This window comes from Apostichopus japonicus, chromosome 18 (assembly GCF_037975245.1).
Source record: "Apostichopus japonicus isolate 1M-3 chromosome 18, ASM3797524v1, whole genome shotgun sequence".
NCBI classification, from domain to species: domain Eukaryota; kingdom Metazoa; phylum Echinodermata; class Holothuroidea; order Aspidochirotida; family Stichopodidae; genus Apostichopus; species Apostichopus japonicus.
Window position 1 is genome coordinate 8,628,322 of NC_092578.1, and position 21,941 is coordinate 8,650,262.

At 38.4% G+C, this 21,941-nt stretch overlaps 2 protein-coding genes across 4 annotated transcripts in view; one reads left to right on the forward strand and one right to left on the reverse strand.

Moving 5' to 3' along the window:
• The window catches only part of LOC139959077 (SWI/SNF-related matrix-associated actin-dependent regulator of chromatin subfamily A-like protein 1), a 67,745-nt gene that overhangs the window by 37,804 nt on the left and 8,000 nt on the right, over positions 1–21,941 (forward strand). The window lies entirely within an intron of this gene.
• LOC139959081 (uncharacterized) lies at positions 3,393–12,103 on the reverse strand. 3 transcript variants are annotated; one of them, XM_071956655.1, is made up of 3 exons: positions 11,878–12,103; positions 8,927–9,109; positions 3,393–7,890 (listed from the first exon to the last, which is right to left on the reverse strand). In XM_071956655.1, exons 2-3 carry the CDS (start codon positions 9,071–9,073, stop codon positions 6,970–6,972), a joined length of 1,068 nt encoding a protein of 355 aa, XP_071812756.1. In that variant the 5' UTR covers positions 9,074–9,109; positions 11,878–12,103; the 3' UTR covers positions 3,393–6,969. The 3 variants fall into 3 exon arrangements, with proteins under 3 accessions (XP_071812756.1, XP_071812754.1, XP_071812755.1); XM_071956653.1 differs by having other exon boundaries at positions 11,768–12,103; XM_071956654.1 differs by having other exon boundaries at positions 11,846–12,102.

The window sequence follows — 21,941 nt, forward strand, 5'->3', positions numbered from 1 at the left end:
CTGCACCTGTTGTATGTGTGCCTGATAATTTAGTTTGCACAGGCAGCTGAACCTGTTGTATGTTTGCCTGATATTTCAGTTTGTACAGGCAGCTGAACCTGTTGTATGTGTGCCTGATAATTTAGTTTGTACAGGCGGCTGAACCTGTTGTATGTGTGTCTGATATTTCAGTTTGTACAGGCAGCTGTCAAAAGTCATGTCACAAAATTTGCAGCACTTGGATAATTTCCTACTATACAGTATCTCAGTTGGTATTTTGGTATAGATAATTACATGTATTGACTCATGAATATTACTCATAATCTCTTCAAAGAAAGTGTGAATGGTTCACTTGCTTGATTGGTTAAACTGTGATACTCACAAAGAAGACAATGTGTGTTATTCGTAAAAGCCATTTGTTCCTTCATCATGGCTGATTATTAAAGTTAACTTTTGCTAGTTAAATACTGAATTTGCCAGTGAGTCTTTCTAGGCGTATCCAAATTTGGATTTAGGCACAAACTTAGTTTGATGTCTTATAGACCATTCAAAAAATACTACCGTTAGTCCAGGCTGTACTTTTAACAATTTTATACAATTTTTGAGAAATTACCCTTAAAACAGCGGAGGTTCATCTATGACAGTGACTTGTATTAAAATCCAATACATAGAGATCATTAGGTCAGTTCAGCGGGCAACACATTAGAAACAAACACAAACCTCAATAGGAAATCATAAGACTTGTGGCTTCAAATGGCGATTGTTTCCAATAATTGTTGCCGACTTTTTCAAAGGGGAAATGGTGTTTGGATATCTGATCTACTGTACAGAGTGCTCTGTTAGTTCACACAAAGTTAAAGGAACATGTTTACATTGAGTTATAAGAACTTCATAAAACAATGAAATTAACATTATCAATTAGGCTAATTGCACTGAGCAGCTGACATCATCATCAATTTAAAGCCTTAAAGGAGGAGCAGTCTGTCCAGAGATTAAGAATATTTTAACTTAGGTAAATATCTTGAAAAGAAAAATAGAACTTTATAGAAACAATTATTAACACTCATTGTTTCTTCTTTTTTTTTTTTCTTGGACTATAACATAGTATCAAAACTAAAAGTCTGTCTACAGCCTAATTGATTAAAGACAAAGTTAATTGTCCAAGCTCTCTTTCATATTTGAAATTAATCATTGCATGTGACATGAATAACATTAAAACTGTAATATACAGAGAATCTAATATCATAAAGGACTAATTTTGTAAGTTTCACTTTCTGTTGCAACCAGCTGGGTGCAGTGATTCATAGGAAACTGCTGCATGGTCACAAGTTGTGAATTGCTTATTGATCAGGAAAAATCTGTTTAAGGGTTCAGCGCGATTCTCCCAAACTGTTGAAAGTCTGCAGCATTTGCTGTGGTGTAATTACACTTTTTCATGTGGGGGTGGGGGAGGGGGAAAAGAGTTTGAGTGGGGGAGCAAGTCGCATGCATGGTCATTTAAGTACTTTTGCAATATGCCCCATTCCCAAACACTTGAAACTATGGTAATGGTACTGTTATAAATGTTTCTTTACCCAAATGAAACAGTTTATCCCTGAGTTCTATCAGCTAAACTGTGGAAGGGACAGTCCAACTAAAAATATTAGCTTGTGATGTTGTAGAGAAAGTCAAGCACGTAGCCAGGGTTTCATCTAAGGGGGGCTTGGGACAGATTTTATTTATTGATCTGTCAACATGAATGCTTTGCAATATCTGTGTGGGGCCCAGGAATCTGTCATAGGGCCCCAAGCTGTATGATATGGGAGACTTTAAAGGCTTCAGAACTTTCAAAATTTATTCAATCAGCCAAGATTTTAGCCATGTGAAATTATATTAAAATGTTCACAATACAGAATATGATTAGCCTAATATTGCTTTGTTTGGTAGAAATTATTCTAGTAGGTAATAATTCACTCCAAAGAGAAGCTAATTCTAGGGTGGCCTTGTCAAATCCATGGCACCGTGGCAGTAATACAAAACAAACTGTACTATGGTGTCACAGTGTGATACCAGTTTGAAGTTTACAACCTACAGCAGGGTTGCCAGTCTTTCTGTGACACAGCCTGTCAAATTTAGAAAATTTACAGTCTAAATCGAGGGAATGAAGGCCAGAAAAATGTGTGTTCGATATCTGCCCCTTTATACGTAACCTACAGATTGGTACTAGTTGCATTCCTTTTTGATAGGGTTCTCTCTATATAGAAAGCAAAATGGTAGGATAATTTTTAACTTGAGATGCAATTGGCTGGTATTAATTTGAGAACTCCTGTCAAGTACAGATAAACGTCAACCGCAGAGTAGTTTAACTGAGCCTATAAATGCATTTTGTAAGTTTTAACCAATATTTCCTTTGGCACACCAATGTCATTTGGGGGGGGGGGCAATGCAATTAACTGGGGGGAACTTGCGACTTTTTGCGACATTTCAAGACGCATGTTTACACTTCAAAGTTTTGTAACATTTGTAGTCCCAAAACAACCGCTCATACTTCCAATGGAATACTGTAGGAATATTGCAGTCCTAGCTGGCCACATTAACACTGCAATGAATACTGTATGCTGTCGTGTTGTTAGTCACCAGAAGCTGATCTCTTGGGCAACAGGGTAATCATTTGTATGTCTCTCTTTATTGTCCCTTATCCTTTGTCAATTATCAGAATCAGTAAATTGAGAGAAAACGCTTGTTGGTGCCGTTTTGGAGATGTCCAAGTTTAAAAGGCATGTCTAGGAGCTTTCTTTTTTGTATGAAAATCGTTGATGTCATATATAACCATTAAAGGATCTAACAGATTTGACTTTCTCTTAGATTTTCTTTTCAAATTTTCAATGAGTTAAAATGTTGGAAGTTAAATTGACACTGAAACCAAACCCATCATGCGATCACGTTAAAGGGAGTGAAGACTCGCACACAAAGAAACGTCTCATGCTGGTAATCTGACCTAGTTTCGAATGAGGTGTAACAGAAGTGTTAGACACCACCATCGATCCCAGAAAATACACACACAGCTTGCTACCATCGGTAATTAGACACTAGTGTACAGTCAATACATACAGCTACAGTCAATACCCACAACGCAGTGTACATAGCAGCGATGGACATCTCAGGTCCAGCTTAAGATAACAAGGTATCATGTTTCATTACTCTCTGCATTTTGAAGGGACATGAACAAAACGTCACTTGCAAGCAACGGAAAGTTAACTTTTTCAGAGCGCGGCATGCAGTTTTGGGCGAGTCTTCAATGCCTTTAAGTTCTTCAATAAAAGTAAGTGGGCCAGATGTTTTTACCCTAGCAGGATCTTCTTCAGCCCAGGATGGAAACATCAGGCCCACTCACTTTCACACATTCTCTTTCACAGGCTCTTAAATAGTCAATAAGAAGTTTGCTAACAGTTTTTGTTTTATTTTGAAGTTCTTCAATATTTTGTATTCTGCATAAAAATTTACAAAACCCATCTCCATTCCAGAAAATACAGTGTAAACAAATGTATTTAAATTTTTAAGTAAAGATCATTAACAATGTCTTCCACGATGACATGATAGACCACCCACTGTGATCCATTCCCCACAGTATTGGGGGGGTGGGGTTTAACCAGTCAAAATACAGTACAGTGCATTCCTTCAACCATATATCTCAAGTTAGGGACAAGATATTGCAACAGGGCTTTCAACTACCAGTGTGGAATCTTTTTTCTCTTAACGCTTACATTGTCTAACCAACCAAAATATCCCAATATTTCCCAATATAACCCAATATTTCCCAATATAATATTTATCAAAAAAGAAAGAATGACAAAAAATAATCTAAAGTATAAAATATGCCAAAAAGAAGGATGACGTAAATGTATATACTGTAGTTTCATAGAAAAGTGCATATTACTTGAACAAAGTAACACCATTGAATAGAGCAATAGAACTGGCATAGAATTTTCTTTCAAATTTGCTCTTTCCAAATATGTTGAAGAATACCCAGTTCATTTTTAACATTTTTCATAAATTTACCCAACAATGAAAGCATTCTGATATCTTGGCAGATTGGTATTAAATTTTAAAGAAACAACATTAATAATATTAATATATTAATAATATTAATAATAAACAGGTTGCCCCATGATCTCATATTTAGACTTGTTCAAGTCTGTGATATCTTTATGTGATATCTATAAGATTTTCCTGAGTTGCATGTTGAAGCTGTCCATGACAGTCGTACTGTAGCTATCACAAACTAATAGTGATGGCTACAATAATACGATATTACTAAATTAAATTAAAATTCCCAAGTTTCATTAATTTTCTCCTCAATTATTGATCATTATCAGTTTCATTCTCAATATATGTCAATCTATAGATTTCAAATTTCGTACTTAAACAAGATATTAAATATGATATATTTAAGTACTGAATCTTCTTCTCCTTGGACATATTAAGTAATTATACTAATTAGCATTGAAATGAAGGCAACTCATAGTGTATACGATTTGAGGATGAAAGACTCATTGTAAATGTCCAATTCACAATATAAAAAGAATTCAAAATTCCTACTATTTGTAGAAATTTAAAAGTTTAATCTCATACATTGTTGATGCATGGTGCACCATTTCTGGATATATATAGTTTAATACTAACTTGTAAAACTGATAACCCTCAAACTAACCCTGGTCTAACCACAGCTGTAAAGGGATATTCTGTCGCCTGACTTCACTTCTGGTAATATTAATAATGATAATAATCAGCAGTTATTTTTAGGGCGCTTAAGCGACCGCAAATGTGGGAGAAACTCGCAAGGGCTGATGGATTACAACTTACACGTCGAGTGGCTTCCAATTCAACATTTTTACTCAAATTTGGAATATTTTCAATTTAGAATGTCATTTAAGATGGGAAAACCGTAGATTGCTCTTGGATGAAAAAAAGCTTTGTTACTGCTGTATGACCAGACCAGACCGTGTATGGAAACTCGTAACCTACGGATTGCTAAGCCTCATTGCTTCAAATGCCACTGCCTTCATCCACTCGGAGATACAATACAATAATAAAATAGTTACTGGTAATTTTGTGTTTCTGTTGTTAAAACCACATCCTCATAGCATTTGTATTGCAAAGATATGAATTTGGTAATATTTTGTGGAAGCATTTGGCAACAGCAGAGCTAGTGATGCATGGCAATTGGAGTTGAAAATGTTTGTTTTAAATGTTTTCTTTTATACAGTAATTATCACATCATGAATTGCACGTAGGAAATAATAATTTTTCTAAAATCAAGTTGTATTTTGATGAAGTGTTAAATAGAGAGTACATTGGATGCTAAGCAAACATGCCAAATGTATGGTATCTTCCATGATGACATAGACCACCCACTGTCATCCATTCCCCACAGTAACGGGGGAGGAGGGGGGGCCTTAACCAGTCAAAATACAGTACAGTAGGTTGCATTCAAACAACCAAATATCTCCAGTTAGGGGCTAGATATTTTAAAGATAGGGTTTCAACTACAAGTGTGAAATCTTTTTTCTCTTAACACTTAACTTACTCTTACATAAATTGCCAACAGAATATCCCTTTAAAGTTCATTTCCAAATATAATATTTATCACCAAAGAAAAAAAAGAAAGCCAAAAAATAAACTAAAGCATATAAAAGAACATGTATAGTTCATAGAAAAGTGAATATTACTTGACCAAAGTAACACCATTGAAGAGAGCAATTAATTTAATTTTTGTGTAGAATTTTCTTTCAAATTTGCTCTTTCCAAATTTGTTGATCACTTCCCAGTATGTTTACCCTTTTTTCATAAATTTACCCAAAAATAAAGGCATTCTGATCTCTTGGCAAACTTGAATCGCTTGTAAGATGTTACACACATGAAGAATTCATACAGCTATGCATGAGGAAATGTCAGAATGTCAAAGAAGCGTTCTTGCAATATAAACCCTGTTGGTTTCTTTCTTTCTTTCTTCTCTCCATCCCTTGTCTACTAATCCCCTTACATCTATCTCCTTTGTGTTCACCATGCTCATTAACCTGTCTGTGTTCTGTGTGTGTTTTTGTCACTTCTGTTACTGTTACTTGTAATTTAGCCTTTGAAGATGGTCCTGCTAGGATTGAAACGTCAGGCCAACTTACTTTTACACGTTCTCTTACACAGGCTCTCTAGTCCATAAGCAGTTTGCTAACAGTTTTATTTTACTTTGCTTGCAAAATACCGTACTAGTTTGAACATACTGTAATGAATGGTTAAACATTATTCATAACATGGATAATCCTTGATAAGAGATGTCACACGAAGCTGAGTCCAACCATCCTAGTTAGTGGTAGTTTTGTCAACAGTAACATGTTACTGTACATAATAACAAGGGCAATAACCTGTGGTGTGGTCAGTCGAGTGTCCAAAACAATTGTGCCGTCATCAAAGAGATGATGGGATGAACAAGACCATACACAGTAGTAGTAGTAGTACAAAGATATTCAACATATTACTGTATGAAACAGTAATATGTCCCTTAATCCTCCATTTGTCCCTCCACTTTTTATCTCCTACAGTAGGTCACCTCTTCCCCTGTTGGTTTCTTTCTTTCTTCTCTCCATCCCTTGTCCACTAATCCCCTTTATATCCATCTTATTGTGTTCACCATGTTTATTAACCTGTCTGTATTCTGTGCGTGTTTTTGTCCTTTCTGTTACTGTTACTTGTCTTTCAGCTTTTGAAGAAGATCCTGCTAGGAAAAGTAAGGCCAAATTACTTTTACATTTTCTCATGTACACAGGCTCTCTAGTGGATACAGTAAGCAGTTTGCTAACAGTTTGATTTTAACAACATAAGACTTCTCTACGTAATGATATCAGTGTATGGAGAGAGCATACATGGCCACCTTTGACATTTAAGTTACATTTTATACTGTAATACCACTGTACTAAAATAGCACTAGTACAGAATACACCATACTGCCCCACATTATTAACCCAGAGGGCAGTTTTCAAACACTTCTCGCAACTTGCTCTCTGAATACTGTGGAAAGTTGGTCTGAAGTAGTTCAAGCAGCTGCGATTTCGTCATTTCCACCTTCTCGTACGAATCCTCCTCTAGGAAATAGGTAATAAATTTGCCTCCCAATGCGAGTACGCTGACAATCTTGTCATCCAGGTACGCAAAGAATATCAAGCCGTTGAATGGGGGCGCCTTGTGCACATTGCAAACCTGGAAGAACATTTTCCAGGTGTCGACAAACGGATGCCAGTGTCTCTTTTCCGTCAACCAGAAGTTGACCTGCTTGTGCCACTTCTGTCCCTCGGAGTCGTACATGACTTGTTTGCTGCCGGTGTTCATCGGCGTCTGCGCACACCACGTGAGAAAATCTCCGTCTCTGAAGAATTTGCTTCTCATGTAGTGAAATTTGTAAACCGGCGATTCCTTGTCAAAGTCTAGGGGTATCGCGGCACATAGGGGCCGCCTGGTCCCAGGGTCCACTAGATGGCGACTGCCTGGATGCGTCACGTCTTCGACGATGATACTGATGTGGGTGTCGTTGGTCCCGTCTCCGGGATTGAAGCCACATATGTGGTAGGTCTTATACCCAAGACGGTCGAGTATAGCTTTGGTGAATGGGTTTACCCAAATACAGGTACCCCCCTGCCGTGAAAGCATGTGGTGCTTCTGAATGTCTGGCGTGCAGTTCCAAACAGGCAGCGAGGAGGAGAAAAAGTGAATGTTGGTGAAAGGAATGACTTTATTGATTTGGTCTATTATATTGTTCAGAAGTGCCAATGAGTTTTCCAGCATCGCTGCCTCGGGGTCCTTTATATGTAGCGTATGTATGACAAATTCTAAGGCTTCTTCTCTTGTCAAAGGGTATTGCACATCTTCCGAATTGCACGGCCTCTGTGAATGAGTTAAATAGATTGTGATTGTTTCTTTTTTCCTCACACAAACTTTTGTTACATTTCAGGTTTTCTTTAAAATAAATATTGGAACTGTAGAGTGGCTTACCCATGAAAATATATACATGTACACTGTACTTCTCTTCCCTTCCCTCAATTTCAATGAATTTATTTGGTCCAACAAAATATTTCAATTTGGCACCAATAATTGATAGAGAAAAAAATATTAAGCTGGTAATATTGCTGATATTTAATAAGCCCTTATATTGAGATTCTCTGGTGTATAGCATACTGTACATTACAATAACTGATCAGCAAATTAGTTCAAAGTAGGAATTAAGTTTTAAAAAACATAAAGGGATGAAAGAGACTAAGCCCCCACCCCCTCCCCTCCAGAAAAAAAAAGCTGTGAAGTTTACCTTCATCTACCTCTGAATAAACACTTCTTAAGGTTTCACCAAGTTGGGACAATTTCTTTCTATGCTGTATAGTACTGTCTTGTCAAGATGTACGAATACCATGTTTTCATCATCAAGTAAAAGTTAGAAACTGTTCATGCTGTCATTATGAGTGCTTTGAAGCACGATATGAGAGGACAGTGTAGATTGTTACTGCTCATTGGAATTTTGTCCCAGTTGGCTTAATTGTTAGTTCATTTACAGTATGAATATGATTCATTTCGATATAAATATTTACAAAATACAATCTTCTTCTTACTGCTAGCATATCTCTTTCAATTAGTGACTGGTTGTGCATATCCAGTAGGTGCGTGGGGAGGGGTGGAATGGAGGGGAGATTGACCACATGCATTGGGTCTAGTACCGAAAAGGCATGCTGGCTGGACATAACTTGCTTTTGGGTTTGTAATTCATACAGTACAATATTAAGCCCCCGTAACAGAAGTCTCAGGGCGCTTTACAAATAAAAAGTCATAAAATACATAAAGAATACAAGTCAAACACACAGCAAAAGGAGCAAATGACCGCTGACCACATGTATACATTATTCACACCAAGAAAAAAAAAAGAAATCCTTACTGCTGCGTCTGTTACAAATTTATCCCTGTTTGCACTGGAAGGGGAAGGCTCAGTTGTTGTGACATTTTGACGTCTTGTCTGCTGTTTCGACGTCATCCTCAAAGTTTGCTGCAGTCGTCTGGCCGGAGCAGACTTGGAACTATCCATCTTGATCTAGTAACTTGCTGGGCTTATTTATATATGCTGATGAATGGAAACAAAATTAAAAATCATTTTTATATTAGCCATACTCAGTTTTTTAATCACTTGCGAATGGATTGGAAGAGTATCTGTTGGAGAGCCTGGGGAGATGGGGGGGGTGGGGGGGAAGAGGATGAGGGGGATTGTAAGGAACGTTGGTGTACAGTATGGGAGATAAGCATAAGTTTAAGATGGGTATTACAGGGGACATAAGTTTACCCAAGTTCCATCATCTTTGGCTTATCAGACGGAAATTGTTGTGAAGCCCTCTCATAAACATCTTAGACAAAAGTCCTGTTCAAGGGTAAATTGAAAGATACAGTATACCTACGGTAGAGTACTGTAGTTAATTACAAATTTTAAAGTCATGTCTGGGAGCTGTCACTTTATAAATCTGTGTTTTTATATTGCCACGAGGATCTCAAACTTTAGCTTTTACTTTCTCTTTGCTTTTCTTTTCATATTTGCAAGGTAGAATGTTGACAGTGTTGAAACTGAAACAATGCCGTTACTAGGTGATGTTATTTTAAGAGTTTCAGTATGTTCGATTTGGCATTTGCAAATCTCCAAATCTCCATTACAGAAAATAAAGTTTGTTATGAAGAAAAGATTGAGGATCTCTGGCCACGCTTTAAATTAACAGAGGGCACTCTCATATCGGTACTATCTAGTTTTAAGAAACTTGACAACCTGCAGTCTCTGTAACCAAGTGCTGGGAATTCCTTGGAGGAATCTCTGACACACTTCTGGGCAAAGTATCGGCACATTCTCTAATTCAAACATAGTGTGACATACTGTATTCAAGCTAGCATGAATGGTCATATTTAGAGAGTTAGGACGGATATAACAGCACCATCGGTAGCAAAGTTGTATCCCCCATTGAAGGACATGTGGCTCCATGATGCCACATTTTAGACTTGATCAAGTATTCAGTATGCAACGAAACACTAATTAAAATCGGTGATTGTCAAAATAAAGAAATGAAATTTAGGGAAAAGTAACTCGGAAATTTTAGACAATTGAAAAGAACAAAGAACGTTACATGACTAGAAAAGGATTCAAACCAGTGACCTCTGGGTTACATTATCCCAGCGCTCTATTAACTGAGCTACAGTATCCAGCCCTTAGGTGGTGGCGATCCCTGTATAGCCTCTCGAAACTCTGTAATATATCCCTTTTTTTAATCTCTATGAAATAGTCCATTGATTATGGTTTGGTTTGCAATTCTCCTTTAATTCATTCGGTTTCACACACTTACTTTCCTATTTTACGTTCAAGCAAAATTTATGCAAATAATGCAATAAATACAGGCAATTTTCTGTGTATCCTGCATTGTCAATTTACTTAATGGCTCAGATCTGAATCACAGATGGGTTTGAGTCAATGTACATTCAATGTGACCACTTATCATGCAAACTATATGCTTAAAATAAGTTGTACAGTAGCTTAATACAGTCTACAGTACCACTATTTATGATAATTTGTCAACTCCTATTGTCTGTTGTAAATTACACTGTATTGTTGATCTAAGAGGGATGCTAGCTGGTACACACTGCTTTCATTGTAATGCAGTATTGACTCTATTCACAATACAAATTGGATGCCTGGCATGACCTAAATACTTCAGGCTTTCACACCATGCTTTGTCTCAGTTATACACTAGGATAGGTCAGCTATATAGCATTATATTATGCAGCATGTTCCACAGCTGGATAATGTAGCTACAGTATGTAATATTAGCATCTGAACTGTTACCACATTTGTAGTGCTCACAAGTACAGGAAATATAGTAGTTCCAGTCTTCAATTGTTTCTGCAACAGCCTTTGCAGTTTCTCTTATAAATTACTAAATTGATTTTGAAATACATATTTGCATCTGTATGGTAATGTACAATTGCCATTTTTGCAGTAAGCAATTATGATGGGTTATACCAGATAAAGTATTCCCTGTTATGTAAAGATGATAAAGATCATTAGTTTCTTATGTAAACAGCCATTAACAATACAGTACTTCAATCCACATTTATTAAAACTGTAATATCCTTAACTGAACTGTTACACAATGAATTCCTAAGCCATTACCATTTTTTTAACAAAGTGGCTATTCTTACGACTAGTCGTAAGAATAATTTCCGACTACGCATGCGCGGTTGCTATTTTCATAACCAGGAGTATTATTTTTACGACGAGGAGTAACAATAATTTCCGGTTAAGAGTTAGGGTAAGGGCTAGGATTGAGGTTTAGGGTTATGTTTAGGGTTTAGGGTGAACCCTACTACATGCGCAGTTGCTTTATTTACTTTACTGCGCTTGAATTTGCCTTTGTCGTAAGGATAGTTTATAAATAATTGTTACGACTAGTCGTAAGAATAGCCACGGCCTTTTTTTAAAGTTTATATACACACACTAAATTATACTGTATGAAACAAACTGGGATAAATTATTATACACAGGTCTATACAGTACTAAGTAGGTAGTAATTACGGGTTGAGTTACGCATTGTCCGCCTACACTGTTGGTGTATACACAGCCATGACAAAAAGTATAAACCTGACAAAACTAAGAGATCTAGAAATGAAACAGTCCCATGCACTGTTAGTACCATAAATACATATATAGATACAAAGCATAAACATGTACTGTATCTGTACATATACTTACTTTATACTAGTTTGTACAGTTCCTTAATCAACACAACAGATCATGTACTAATAGGCCTATAGTAATATGCATGCTTACTGGCTGTAGTCCATGCATGCCATTGCTCTCACTTGTGGTTTCAATTTGATGAGTATCCTTAAAGACCGTTTCCAAGAACGCGGACATGCTTCACCCTTGATCGACTTATCGGTGGAAGGTAAATTGCTCCACTCTTTTTTCAGCGTGGGAGTTGGGCTAGCACTTGCCCGCACAGCGGACGTGTGTTACTACTGCACCGATTAGCTGCATCCGTAGAATATGGTACATATATCCACACGTGCTGCCAACCATGGTCAGAATGACAACGAAGGTTAGGCTAGTAATCCCCTCGTGAGAGGTGTATGGGCGGCCGTTTCAGCCAAAAATACAACGATGAAACAGATAAACAAGTAAGCAAACTGAGGTGGGGTTAGGACAGCTTAGCCCGTGTAAACGTTGGCAAATGTAAATAAACAATTGCCTTGGGGTGTAAAAGTTACGACGGATATCATCAGTTGTGGTTTTCGCCGCTTCTTTATTTCTGCATCGACATAAACTGTGTTGTATCTCCTAAAATTGGTTGTGTATACAAAGGACCGATGCAGTGAGAATGAAGGAATTACGTATATGGTAGGCCATGCCTGAAATAATTGCTGATTTAATGTCCGTACGAAATAAAATTATTACCGGTATTAATTCTATTCAATACCGGCATTAATTCTCAACCAATCACCATGCAGCTTTATATGCCAGTATACAAAATAAAGAACGGTATTAAATATTATATATGCGGATATAAAAAGCATTTATGTCCTTCATAAATACATTATGTGCCCGCAATAAATACATAAATTATATACCGGTATCAAAAACATAAAAATGAATATATGCCGACATTAAATGGTATAGGCATATACCGGTATTTAATAGTATAATACCGGCATTAAATATGCCATTCACATTAGCGAATTTTGAGCTTGTTATTGACCGGCATTAAATATAATTAATGCCGGCATTACAATAATAGAATTAATACGGCTTTATTTCCCGTTTGGCCTACCATATAGCAGAGTAGTACACAGTGTAGCTGCCCGCATATATCCGCATACATACAGTATAAAATAATGTTGAGTACGCCACCACCGGGACCATTTTTACATCCAATTCATTTGTCTGGTGGAATAAGAGACACAAATGCTTCTGGACCCAGTCAAGATAACTCAAGAAGTGACCCAAGATTTACAAGATTGTAAAACAATTAACAGGTCTCGGTGTTTGCTGCATCTTGAAGAAGGGAGGGAGACTATTGCGGCAGTGTTTACATTCACTTACACAAGCATTTATAAGTAGATTAGTATTTTGTTAAAATATTGTTTTTTTCTTTACCAAAATCTAAGAACCCACTTAACGTTATCTTGTATGGGATTTATAAGCTAGTGCGTAGTTTTTATTCATACCACAATGTACTATTACGGTTATTTTCTATTGATGCACAAGCAAAACATATACTAACAATCATTCTTTTCATTACCTTTTCTTGTATGCATGTTTAAGTTTTGAACTTTGGCGAGTTACTTGCTTGTCAGGGCTACTCTCTTTTGCTAAACGATATTTCATTTTTATGAAGTGTCGACTTTCGTCATATGCGAGCCAAATAATTTCTATGCATAAGTTACATTTACGGAAGTTTCGTGAAAAGGTGTATCGTCTTCCTTCGTGTCCTATTTACTATCCCTTAATAGATAGCCTACTGTTGTTTAAACTGGTGGTGGGGGTTAAAATTATCGGGATTTTGACAGGCCGGCGAGTTTTCGTTTTACGTCATTCAGACTATGGTCCGAAATAATAAAAAAGACAACAAACAATAATGGTGAACGAAAGATATGACGTGATTGTAAGAGTTCCCGCGATCATCGTTTGGGTTAGCACAAATTTCCCGCCATTTTGTAAAGTGTAAGAAATTCATTATAAACGCTGCTTGGGGATCTTAATGTACCACATAATCTTACATCTGATCATCACGGGATGTACAACAATGCTTCTTCAAATAGTCATGCGTAGGCCTACGGTGAGATGAATGCATTTCCAGCAAGCATGAATTGAACGAGTAACAAAGGTCGAATGTTCTAGACCTACAAAGCCTAATCGATATAGCCGAACTTTCGTAAAAGCACACCAAAACCTCCGACCAATCCGTTCACTACAAATATTGCTGCGCTCTGTATTAAAAAAATAATAACAGGAAATGTGAAAAGATATACATGATGCTTTGATAACTACTAAAAACTTATGCCCATTCTCGATTGCATTTGCTACAAAGGTTGTGCCACCGTTAAAGGCATTGAAGACTCGCCCCAAACCGCGTGCGGCCATCTGAAAAAGTTAACTTTCTGTTGCTTGCAAGTGACGTTTTGTTCATGTCGCTACAAAATGTAGACAGTAATGAAACGTGATATATATCTTTAGCTGGACCTGATATGTCCATCGCTGTATCGTTTGTATGCTGTGCTGTGGGTATTGACCGCAGCTACAGTACACTAGTGTCTAATTACCGACGGTAGCAGCTGTGTGTGTATTTTCTGGGATCGATGGTGGTGTTTAATACTTATGTTACACCTCATTCGAAACTAGGTCAAATTACCGGCATTAGACGTTTCTTTTTGCGCGAGTCTTCACACCCTTTAAGCGTTAAGTCTACACGCCATAGCTTCTTTGATGCAATAATATCAAAATACACTAATAGTGGAATTTCTTGTTGGCAGCGTACCAAGAAAAGTTTTTACATGAATGTCAAGTAATATGGAACAGTATAAAACAGGTGCGGACATCGAGTTGCAACAAAACCATTTGCGAGCCCAACCAAACCATTTTGTGTTAGGGGTAAATTATTTCTTTTGAGTAAAGTGTATACAAACAGTTTTTTTCCAGAGTTTTTGGAACAATTTTACAACTGACACAAAGTCGGCATATCTGCTAAAATAATCCTATTGTTTTTAGGTTTTCCATTTTATTTGCTTTCAGTGTGGAAACTATGAAGGATTAATTTTAACTTGAAGGATTTTTTCACTTTACCCATCCACAAGTCGTACCACCACAGTATTGCTTTTCAGAGACGAACAATGCTTTCCCTGCGCAGTGCATTGACTTTTTCACTTTTTCAAAGCTGGTAAACGTCGGTTGTATCGGGAAAGTCACGGTAAAAAATAGTATGTGTGCGCTGCTTTGATGATGTATAGGCCTATATGCACATGCCGAAAAGATTCACTGCATAGCTGTCGATCGCTGCTCGTTTATGTACGTATTGTCTGATGTAAATTGTCTAGCTATATTCTCTGCAAGATCGTTTTTTTTTTTTTTTTTTTTTTTTTTTTTTTTTGTGCTGTGTCACGGTTTGTTTGCCTACTTATGAAACGTTTCGACGTGTCGTCATATACAAATACAGTAAATGCCTAATCCTTTGCCCACAATTGAAATCATTAGACTGGTATTTCAACTAAGTGTTTTTCGACAGTTAATGTTTCATTGGAGTCATGGAAAGATATCGGATGCTGATCACATTGAACACGCCCTTAAAACTATGCCGTAATTATGAACAGAAGAACAGTGTCAATAAAGTGATACGCGAGAATATGTTTAGTGCAAAATAGCGAAATATTTCCCGCGAACATGGTTCAGACGTTTCCCAAGCTTTATAACAATCATAACCTTTAGTCAAGTTCAACTATCAAAGAATCTTCATTATACTGTTTAGTATATGTACTATAGTCTCTGCAAGTCAAAGTAAATCCTTGGCGGGCATGCCGCATTATGCAGGGGGTAGGAGCGGGGGGGGGGGGGGCATTTTTCCAAAATAGCAAATGTGCCCTACTCGCAAATAAAATGTGCCCCTTTGATGAAGAACTGTCTTTTGGATATCTGAGGCCTTTGTTAATTTTAATATTTTTAAAAATGGCATCCCATATCTTTTTGTAGCACGGTTAACAATAAACAATCTCAATAAATAGTATTGATAGCCGCTACTAACGCGTCATATATATTCCAGTGATATGGCCGGTGTGTATTGGTTTATAGCATAACGAGTGGTCGTTGTGGAATGAGTAAGTGCCCCGCTGATTTTGTGCCCCCCCCCCCACATTTTTTTTGAAGCCTCCTACCCCCCATATTATAGACTCCTTTCGTTGAGTATATATCTACTTAGTAACTAATTCGAATACATAATAACTTGTTGTGCTGGCCAAGGAAAATGATACGCAAGGCCGGCGGAACCGGGGTCACGTGCCCCCCCACCCCCCACTTTTCCTCAGGTTAAAAATGTGCCCTTTTTCTACATAAAAAATTTCTAAATAAAAAGAGAGTTTATAAAGCGAAACCCACGTAGAATGAAATATTTCGGGAAGTTTTAAATGTTTACTACCATAGCCTAGGCGTAGGAGCCCAATTTGATTTGGGGGGCTTTAACGACTTGCCCGAAATATATTACCATATTTTTCGTTCAAAAAGGTTAATGTGCATATCATATAGGCATGCGTCGGTTATTACAACGCATGCCAATAACATACAATCCTTTTCCGTGTCATTACCCTTCCATATTGGTTATAATTATTGGGAAAGTCGTTACAATAATAATGATCATAATAATATCAGTCTAACCATTGAAAAACACATAGTAAATTATTTTTCTTTCAGTACCGGTAGGTGCCCGAAAAATTCTCAGCATTTTGCCCGAAGTTTCACAAAAAAATTTGGTTGGGGGGGGGCTGCAGTCCCAACCCCCACCCCGCCTCCTACGCCTATGTTTACTACCACAAGGCTTCTAACATTCTGGTGAATGTCATTATGCATATTCAATTTGCCAAACAAATCCTAAGGCATTTCCAAAAATGCATTGCTATATTACATTGTGACTTATAATAAGCAGAAGCCATTTATAGCCTAATATGGATATAATGAGTATAGTTTTCATAACCTACCCCATCGTTTCGTATTTTGACATATTTCATTTGCTTTCATGCATGTATCGATCGCGTGTGCAGGGACTTGGACTTTATAATGCAGTGCTAGTATGCATTGTTTCCGTGAGGGGGGGGGGGGGGTGGGGGCGTTGATGGAGTGATGTGCATACGCAAATACGATAATACAATAAGAGTTGTAAAGGGTACTAAACAGGGTTCGACTTATGGCCAAAAAATTGCATAGCAACAAATTTCGACAATTGCTATACAATATTTTTGTTGCATAGCAGTTCCCCAATATTGAATAGCAGTTTTGAAATTACCACAAAACGGACCAAATGTTGGCGATCAATGTATTAACTAGAAAATGTTTGTTTATTATTATTATTTATACTAGTGTTGCTACGATAATCGTTTTCAATATGGGTATCGGCCGATATTTGCAATATCGGCAGCATATCGGTATCGGTAAAATTTTGCCTAATTGCCCATAACAGCAAACCGATATTGAACTTTTCTTTTTAACAGCAGAGCTACCTTTACTTATTTATACTTGCAATGATTTGTTAATCTGCCCAAGACGATCCATTTCTTTAGCGTCAGTTAAACTCAGATTCATTTTCGATTAATATCCATGGAAACCTGACTCTCCGTAACATCTGAAAACACGTCTACGGCGCGCGAATATAACCAATCAGTGGCGGATCCAGGATTTCGCCGAAGGGGGGGCCCAGATGGGAAATGCCTAATCGTCGTCCTGGGGGAGGGGTCTAAGGGGAGTGGGTTCCCCCTCCCCGTTGAAAAATTTCACAAAATATGGAGGTCCTCGGTGCAATCTGGTGCTACTTTTCGTGAAAGTTTGGAGTAAAATTTATTTCCAATAAATCATGTATTCATGGTTTGCCGGGCATATATTTGCAATTTCGAGCAATGAGCTGGGATTTACGTCTTTGGGGAGTAGGTGGTGATGCAAGCTACTCTTTACCAGGCTACTCCAGGCCATTTCATCTTGGATGCCCTCTTCCAGATGGAGACTATTGATGCAGTCAGAGTGCCCCTCTCACCTTCATTTTATCAGAATGATGGTGTACTCTTTTTGCAAATTTATTTTACAAAAAATTACACGCACAGTGGCGTAGCTAGGATTTTTTGAGTGGGGGGGGGGCATGGGGGGCTGTTCTTTCTTGTGGGGGTGCCGGAGGTTACTATCTAAGCAGAGCGCCACCTTGGTTGGCGCGGAGCGTACAGAGAAAATTTGAGATTTCAGGACCCCCCAGATCGCAGGAGATGGCACCTGTGAGGCAAAATAGCAACCAAAAAGATGTGCAACTTTGGTGACAGAAATGCAAAAAAAGTTTTTTCTCTTTCATGCTGAATGGCCTTGCCAACTCAGCCAGACTTTTAATTTGAGGGAAGTTGGTATCATTTGTCGTTTCAAGCTGTCAAGGCCTTTCTCCCAACTCAAACCCCTGTGGGCTACCGGTAGGTTTGCAGGATATGCCCACATGTGGACTTAAATAGCATTAGAGGAAGGGGATGGAAGACTAACACGCATCGATGTTTCGGTAATGGTCCACATTGGTGGCTCGGTGCTAATTAGGCCATTTATTGGGTTTCTTGAGGCAGCTGTCATCAGAATCTGGGTTTTTGTGCCAATCGATGACCGATAACATGTATTGGTATGTAAATTTCTTCTTCATATATCTATAGCAACACTCTAAAAACAAATGAGTGGATTTCATTCCATTGGAGTGATCACTCGGCGCACTTCAAATTAAGAGTGAAATTTAACTCTATTGGAGTTAACCCTCACTCCTAATATGAGTGAATATAACTCTATTAGGAGTTAAGATTTACTCCAATGGAGTGGAAATTCACTCTTATACCGGAATGGTTTTATCAGTACAGTGCATATCATCATAGACGTACGTACGTACTACGTACGTTCGTATATCAGACGCACTCGATACCCACGATACGATACGGTCCTGGAGAAACTATTTCCACTCATCATTTTTTAAGGCGATACAGTAGTGAGTATCGAACAGGCACAGCCACATGTTTGCAGGAATTTCAGAATTCCCAATATTTTATATCTCTACCAGTAGTGTTTCGACAGTTTCGTGGGCATAAAAAAGTTGTTTTGTGGAATATTCAATGACATATCAGGGGCGGATACAGGATTTGTGACAGGGGTGGTCTGACTGGTCCAGCCGCGCCTGAATGTAAGACTATCTAAGCGGAGCGCCATCATCGGTTGGCGCGGAGCGTACAAGAAAATTTTTGGCTTTACAAACCCCCCAGATGGCCGGAAACGGCACTTCCCGAGTATTCTAAGCAGCATGTACCTAGCCTGAAAATATGGATCTCATGTCTGCAATTTCTCAATTGATGAGAAAAAAACAATCTATGAAATATGGTATTACATATCAGATGAGTTGAGATGATACGAAAATCATAATGCCTTTAGCCCCCAATCCCCTCCCGTTCCGTCACCACTGTTTGATGCAGGGCCGGATCCAGGATTCTGGAAGGGTGAGGGGTTTGCTCATGAAAAATTCGTTAGCGCATCCTAGCAGCCTACCGCTCTGTAACCTCACCGCCGAAAAAAATTCGAACACCACCTCAATTTTGAAACTTTTCGGTCTGAAAATTGAGATCGTTCGGCATTTTTGGCACGTGTAGCACGCGTGCACACTATAGTTCATTTGACGGAAAAGACACACTTGGATGACTTGTGAGGATAACCGCTTTTCTGACGTCCTACATGTTTAAAATTGGCGTTTAAATTAATTATTTTTTCTCTTTCTTTTTTCTCTCTTTTTTTTTGTTTGGCCAAGAGCTGGGGGTCCGAACCCCCTGGACCCCCCCCCCCCGCTGGATCCGCGCCTGCATATATTCATATGACTCGAGGCAATATATGAAAACCTGATACCTCGGCTCAGTACAAACGGAGCCAATCTTTTGATAGATTGTTGCGCTAGGTGGAAGCACTGAACATATTTTCAGCAGATATCGATATCGCGCAGCACAACAAGGTTCGTGGTATATGGTCGCAATCGTCGCATCGACCATTGCCATGCCATGCTGTGTGACCATTCTCATGATTACTACAGATATTGTATTTTCTTATTCTGCCAGATGCAGACGAGATAATTGTGTAACTCTATTTCCCAAATTATTGAACAAAAAATATAAGTGAATCGCACTTATTTTTATTCTTTTTATTTTTTTACAACATTTTATTTTACCCCATTCCCAGTGGGTGGCCAGTGGGGGGCCAGCCTATTTCATGGGGGGCCTCGGCACCCCAGGCCCCCGTAGCTACGCCACTGATCACGCATGGGGTCCTTTCCCTCGAACGCGGTAAAACAAAAATCAGGATTTTCAAATCCGCCCCTGCCAATGACCTTCGTGAACCTTGGCCTACACACAGCATTAGTGCAGCATATATACACTGTACTAACCATTCATTTCCTCAAAGGCCTCCGTGAAAACCTTGAACATGATGCATACAGTAACTGCACAGTTCAGCAGTGTTGGAAAACCTTGTTCAATTTCCTGCGAACACACTGCCGATTTCCCGCCGGTGTTCGCCTGCCTAGCACGCGTAACGTGCGAGCATAAAGGCGTGGTGTCCAGGGGCCCGTCTTAGGGCTATGGTGGGGTCATGGGGTAGAACCCCTCGTGGGGATCCTGGGGGCGAAAGCCCCCGAAAATTGTTGTCATTTTTTGCGATGTCTGGCGATGAAAAATTTCGCAGTTGAGGATGCAAAATACTGACAACTTTTTTTATTTAAATTGTCACGAAACTGATGAAAATTTTAAAATGACAAGTTAAAGTAGCTATATTATGTTATAAAATGAAAAGAGATTTAATCTGTCTTTCAATCTTTAAAACGTGCAACTTACAAAACTTCCGATATTATGAAACAAACAACGTTCAGTAAAGCCCCGTTTCTAGACTGCCTAACAATGAATAGCGTGCACTATGCGTACATTTTTACAACTGCAGTGTTTAACCCTATACCCAACTATTGTACCACGGTTTATGTGCTGCGAATTTGCCCAGGTACCCTCCCAACAACTGTGAGCTCATCCCCTGTGTAACACCTGTTTCTTAGCATTTTTTTGGTACGTTGCCAGGGAACCTTTTAGTTACGTGAGATCCGCAACCGCCGAGGTGGTTAGGCTATTTGCTTTACACTTAACTATGGTAGGATATTATTTTTTCAGGTTTTTTTTTTCGCTATACGGTCAAGTGAATAAGTTGTACATTGAGTATAAACTCAATAAATTATAACTTCTACATTGTGATCGACAGTTCGTAAGTTAAGGTTTGAGTGTTTGCTCCCAAATCTGACTAGGAATTTGAATCGCACAAATCGGCACAATGTGCGATGCTGATTTGGAAACGTCTCGCAAGTTTGTTGTTTTGGATCGCATTTTGCGATGCGATACCGGAAAAATCGAACACTGGTACTAAATATCAAGCTGCATCAGTCCAATCGAATTTCTGCAAAGTGCCCTTCGACGTTGGTGCCCCCCCCCCCCCAGATTAAACGTGCTTCCGCCGCCCTTGATGATACGTTTACGGTTTAGATGTTCAACTTGTATGTGAAAGACACCCATGTTCTTTTAGCATGTTTTAACTCGGGATATCATACCCGAATATTTGGTCTTATCAATCGCATTCGATCGAGTACGAGATATACGTAAACCATACAGAAATATGCCTATCAGTCAAAACCGTTCCACGGAACACCCGTAAACATACATAGCAAGTCACTTGAAAAATAATCATCTCATGGGGGATAGCTTATATCGGTTCATTTTGGGGGGTTATTATTCTTGTGCCATCTACCGGTATATACCATGTATATAAATACATTATCCTATAGTTAACGTGAATGAATTTTTCATAAACAGTTGTGAATAAGCGTGTCTGCTTAAGTTCCACCCGTCGGTGGCGGCTAACTTTCGGCGGTACCATCAGGAGACATGCGATCTTTATAAGTCTAACTGAATCACCCTTACATTGTTGATTATATTATTTGAACTGAAAATCTGTAGTAAGTGAATTTTATCATCCTCATTCATGTAATTTGTAACTATCAACGATATTTGACATTCGTCTCTTCATTGTATCACTAAACATTGTATTTTATGAATAGAAATCAGAATACAACTGCAAATAGCTGAAG

What these genes read in the sequence shown, in the direction of transcription:
- LOC139959081 (XM_071956655.1), bottom strand. Translation starts at nt 9,073, where the DNA reads ATGGATAGTTCCAAGTCTGCTCCGGCCAGACGACTGCAGCAAACTTTG. An exon ending in AATTTGTAACAGACGCAGCA is followed by an intron (nt 7,891 to 8,926) that starts GTAAGGATTTCT and finishes ACTCATTCACAG; the next exon opens with AGGCCGTGCAATTCGGAAGA.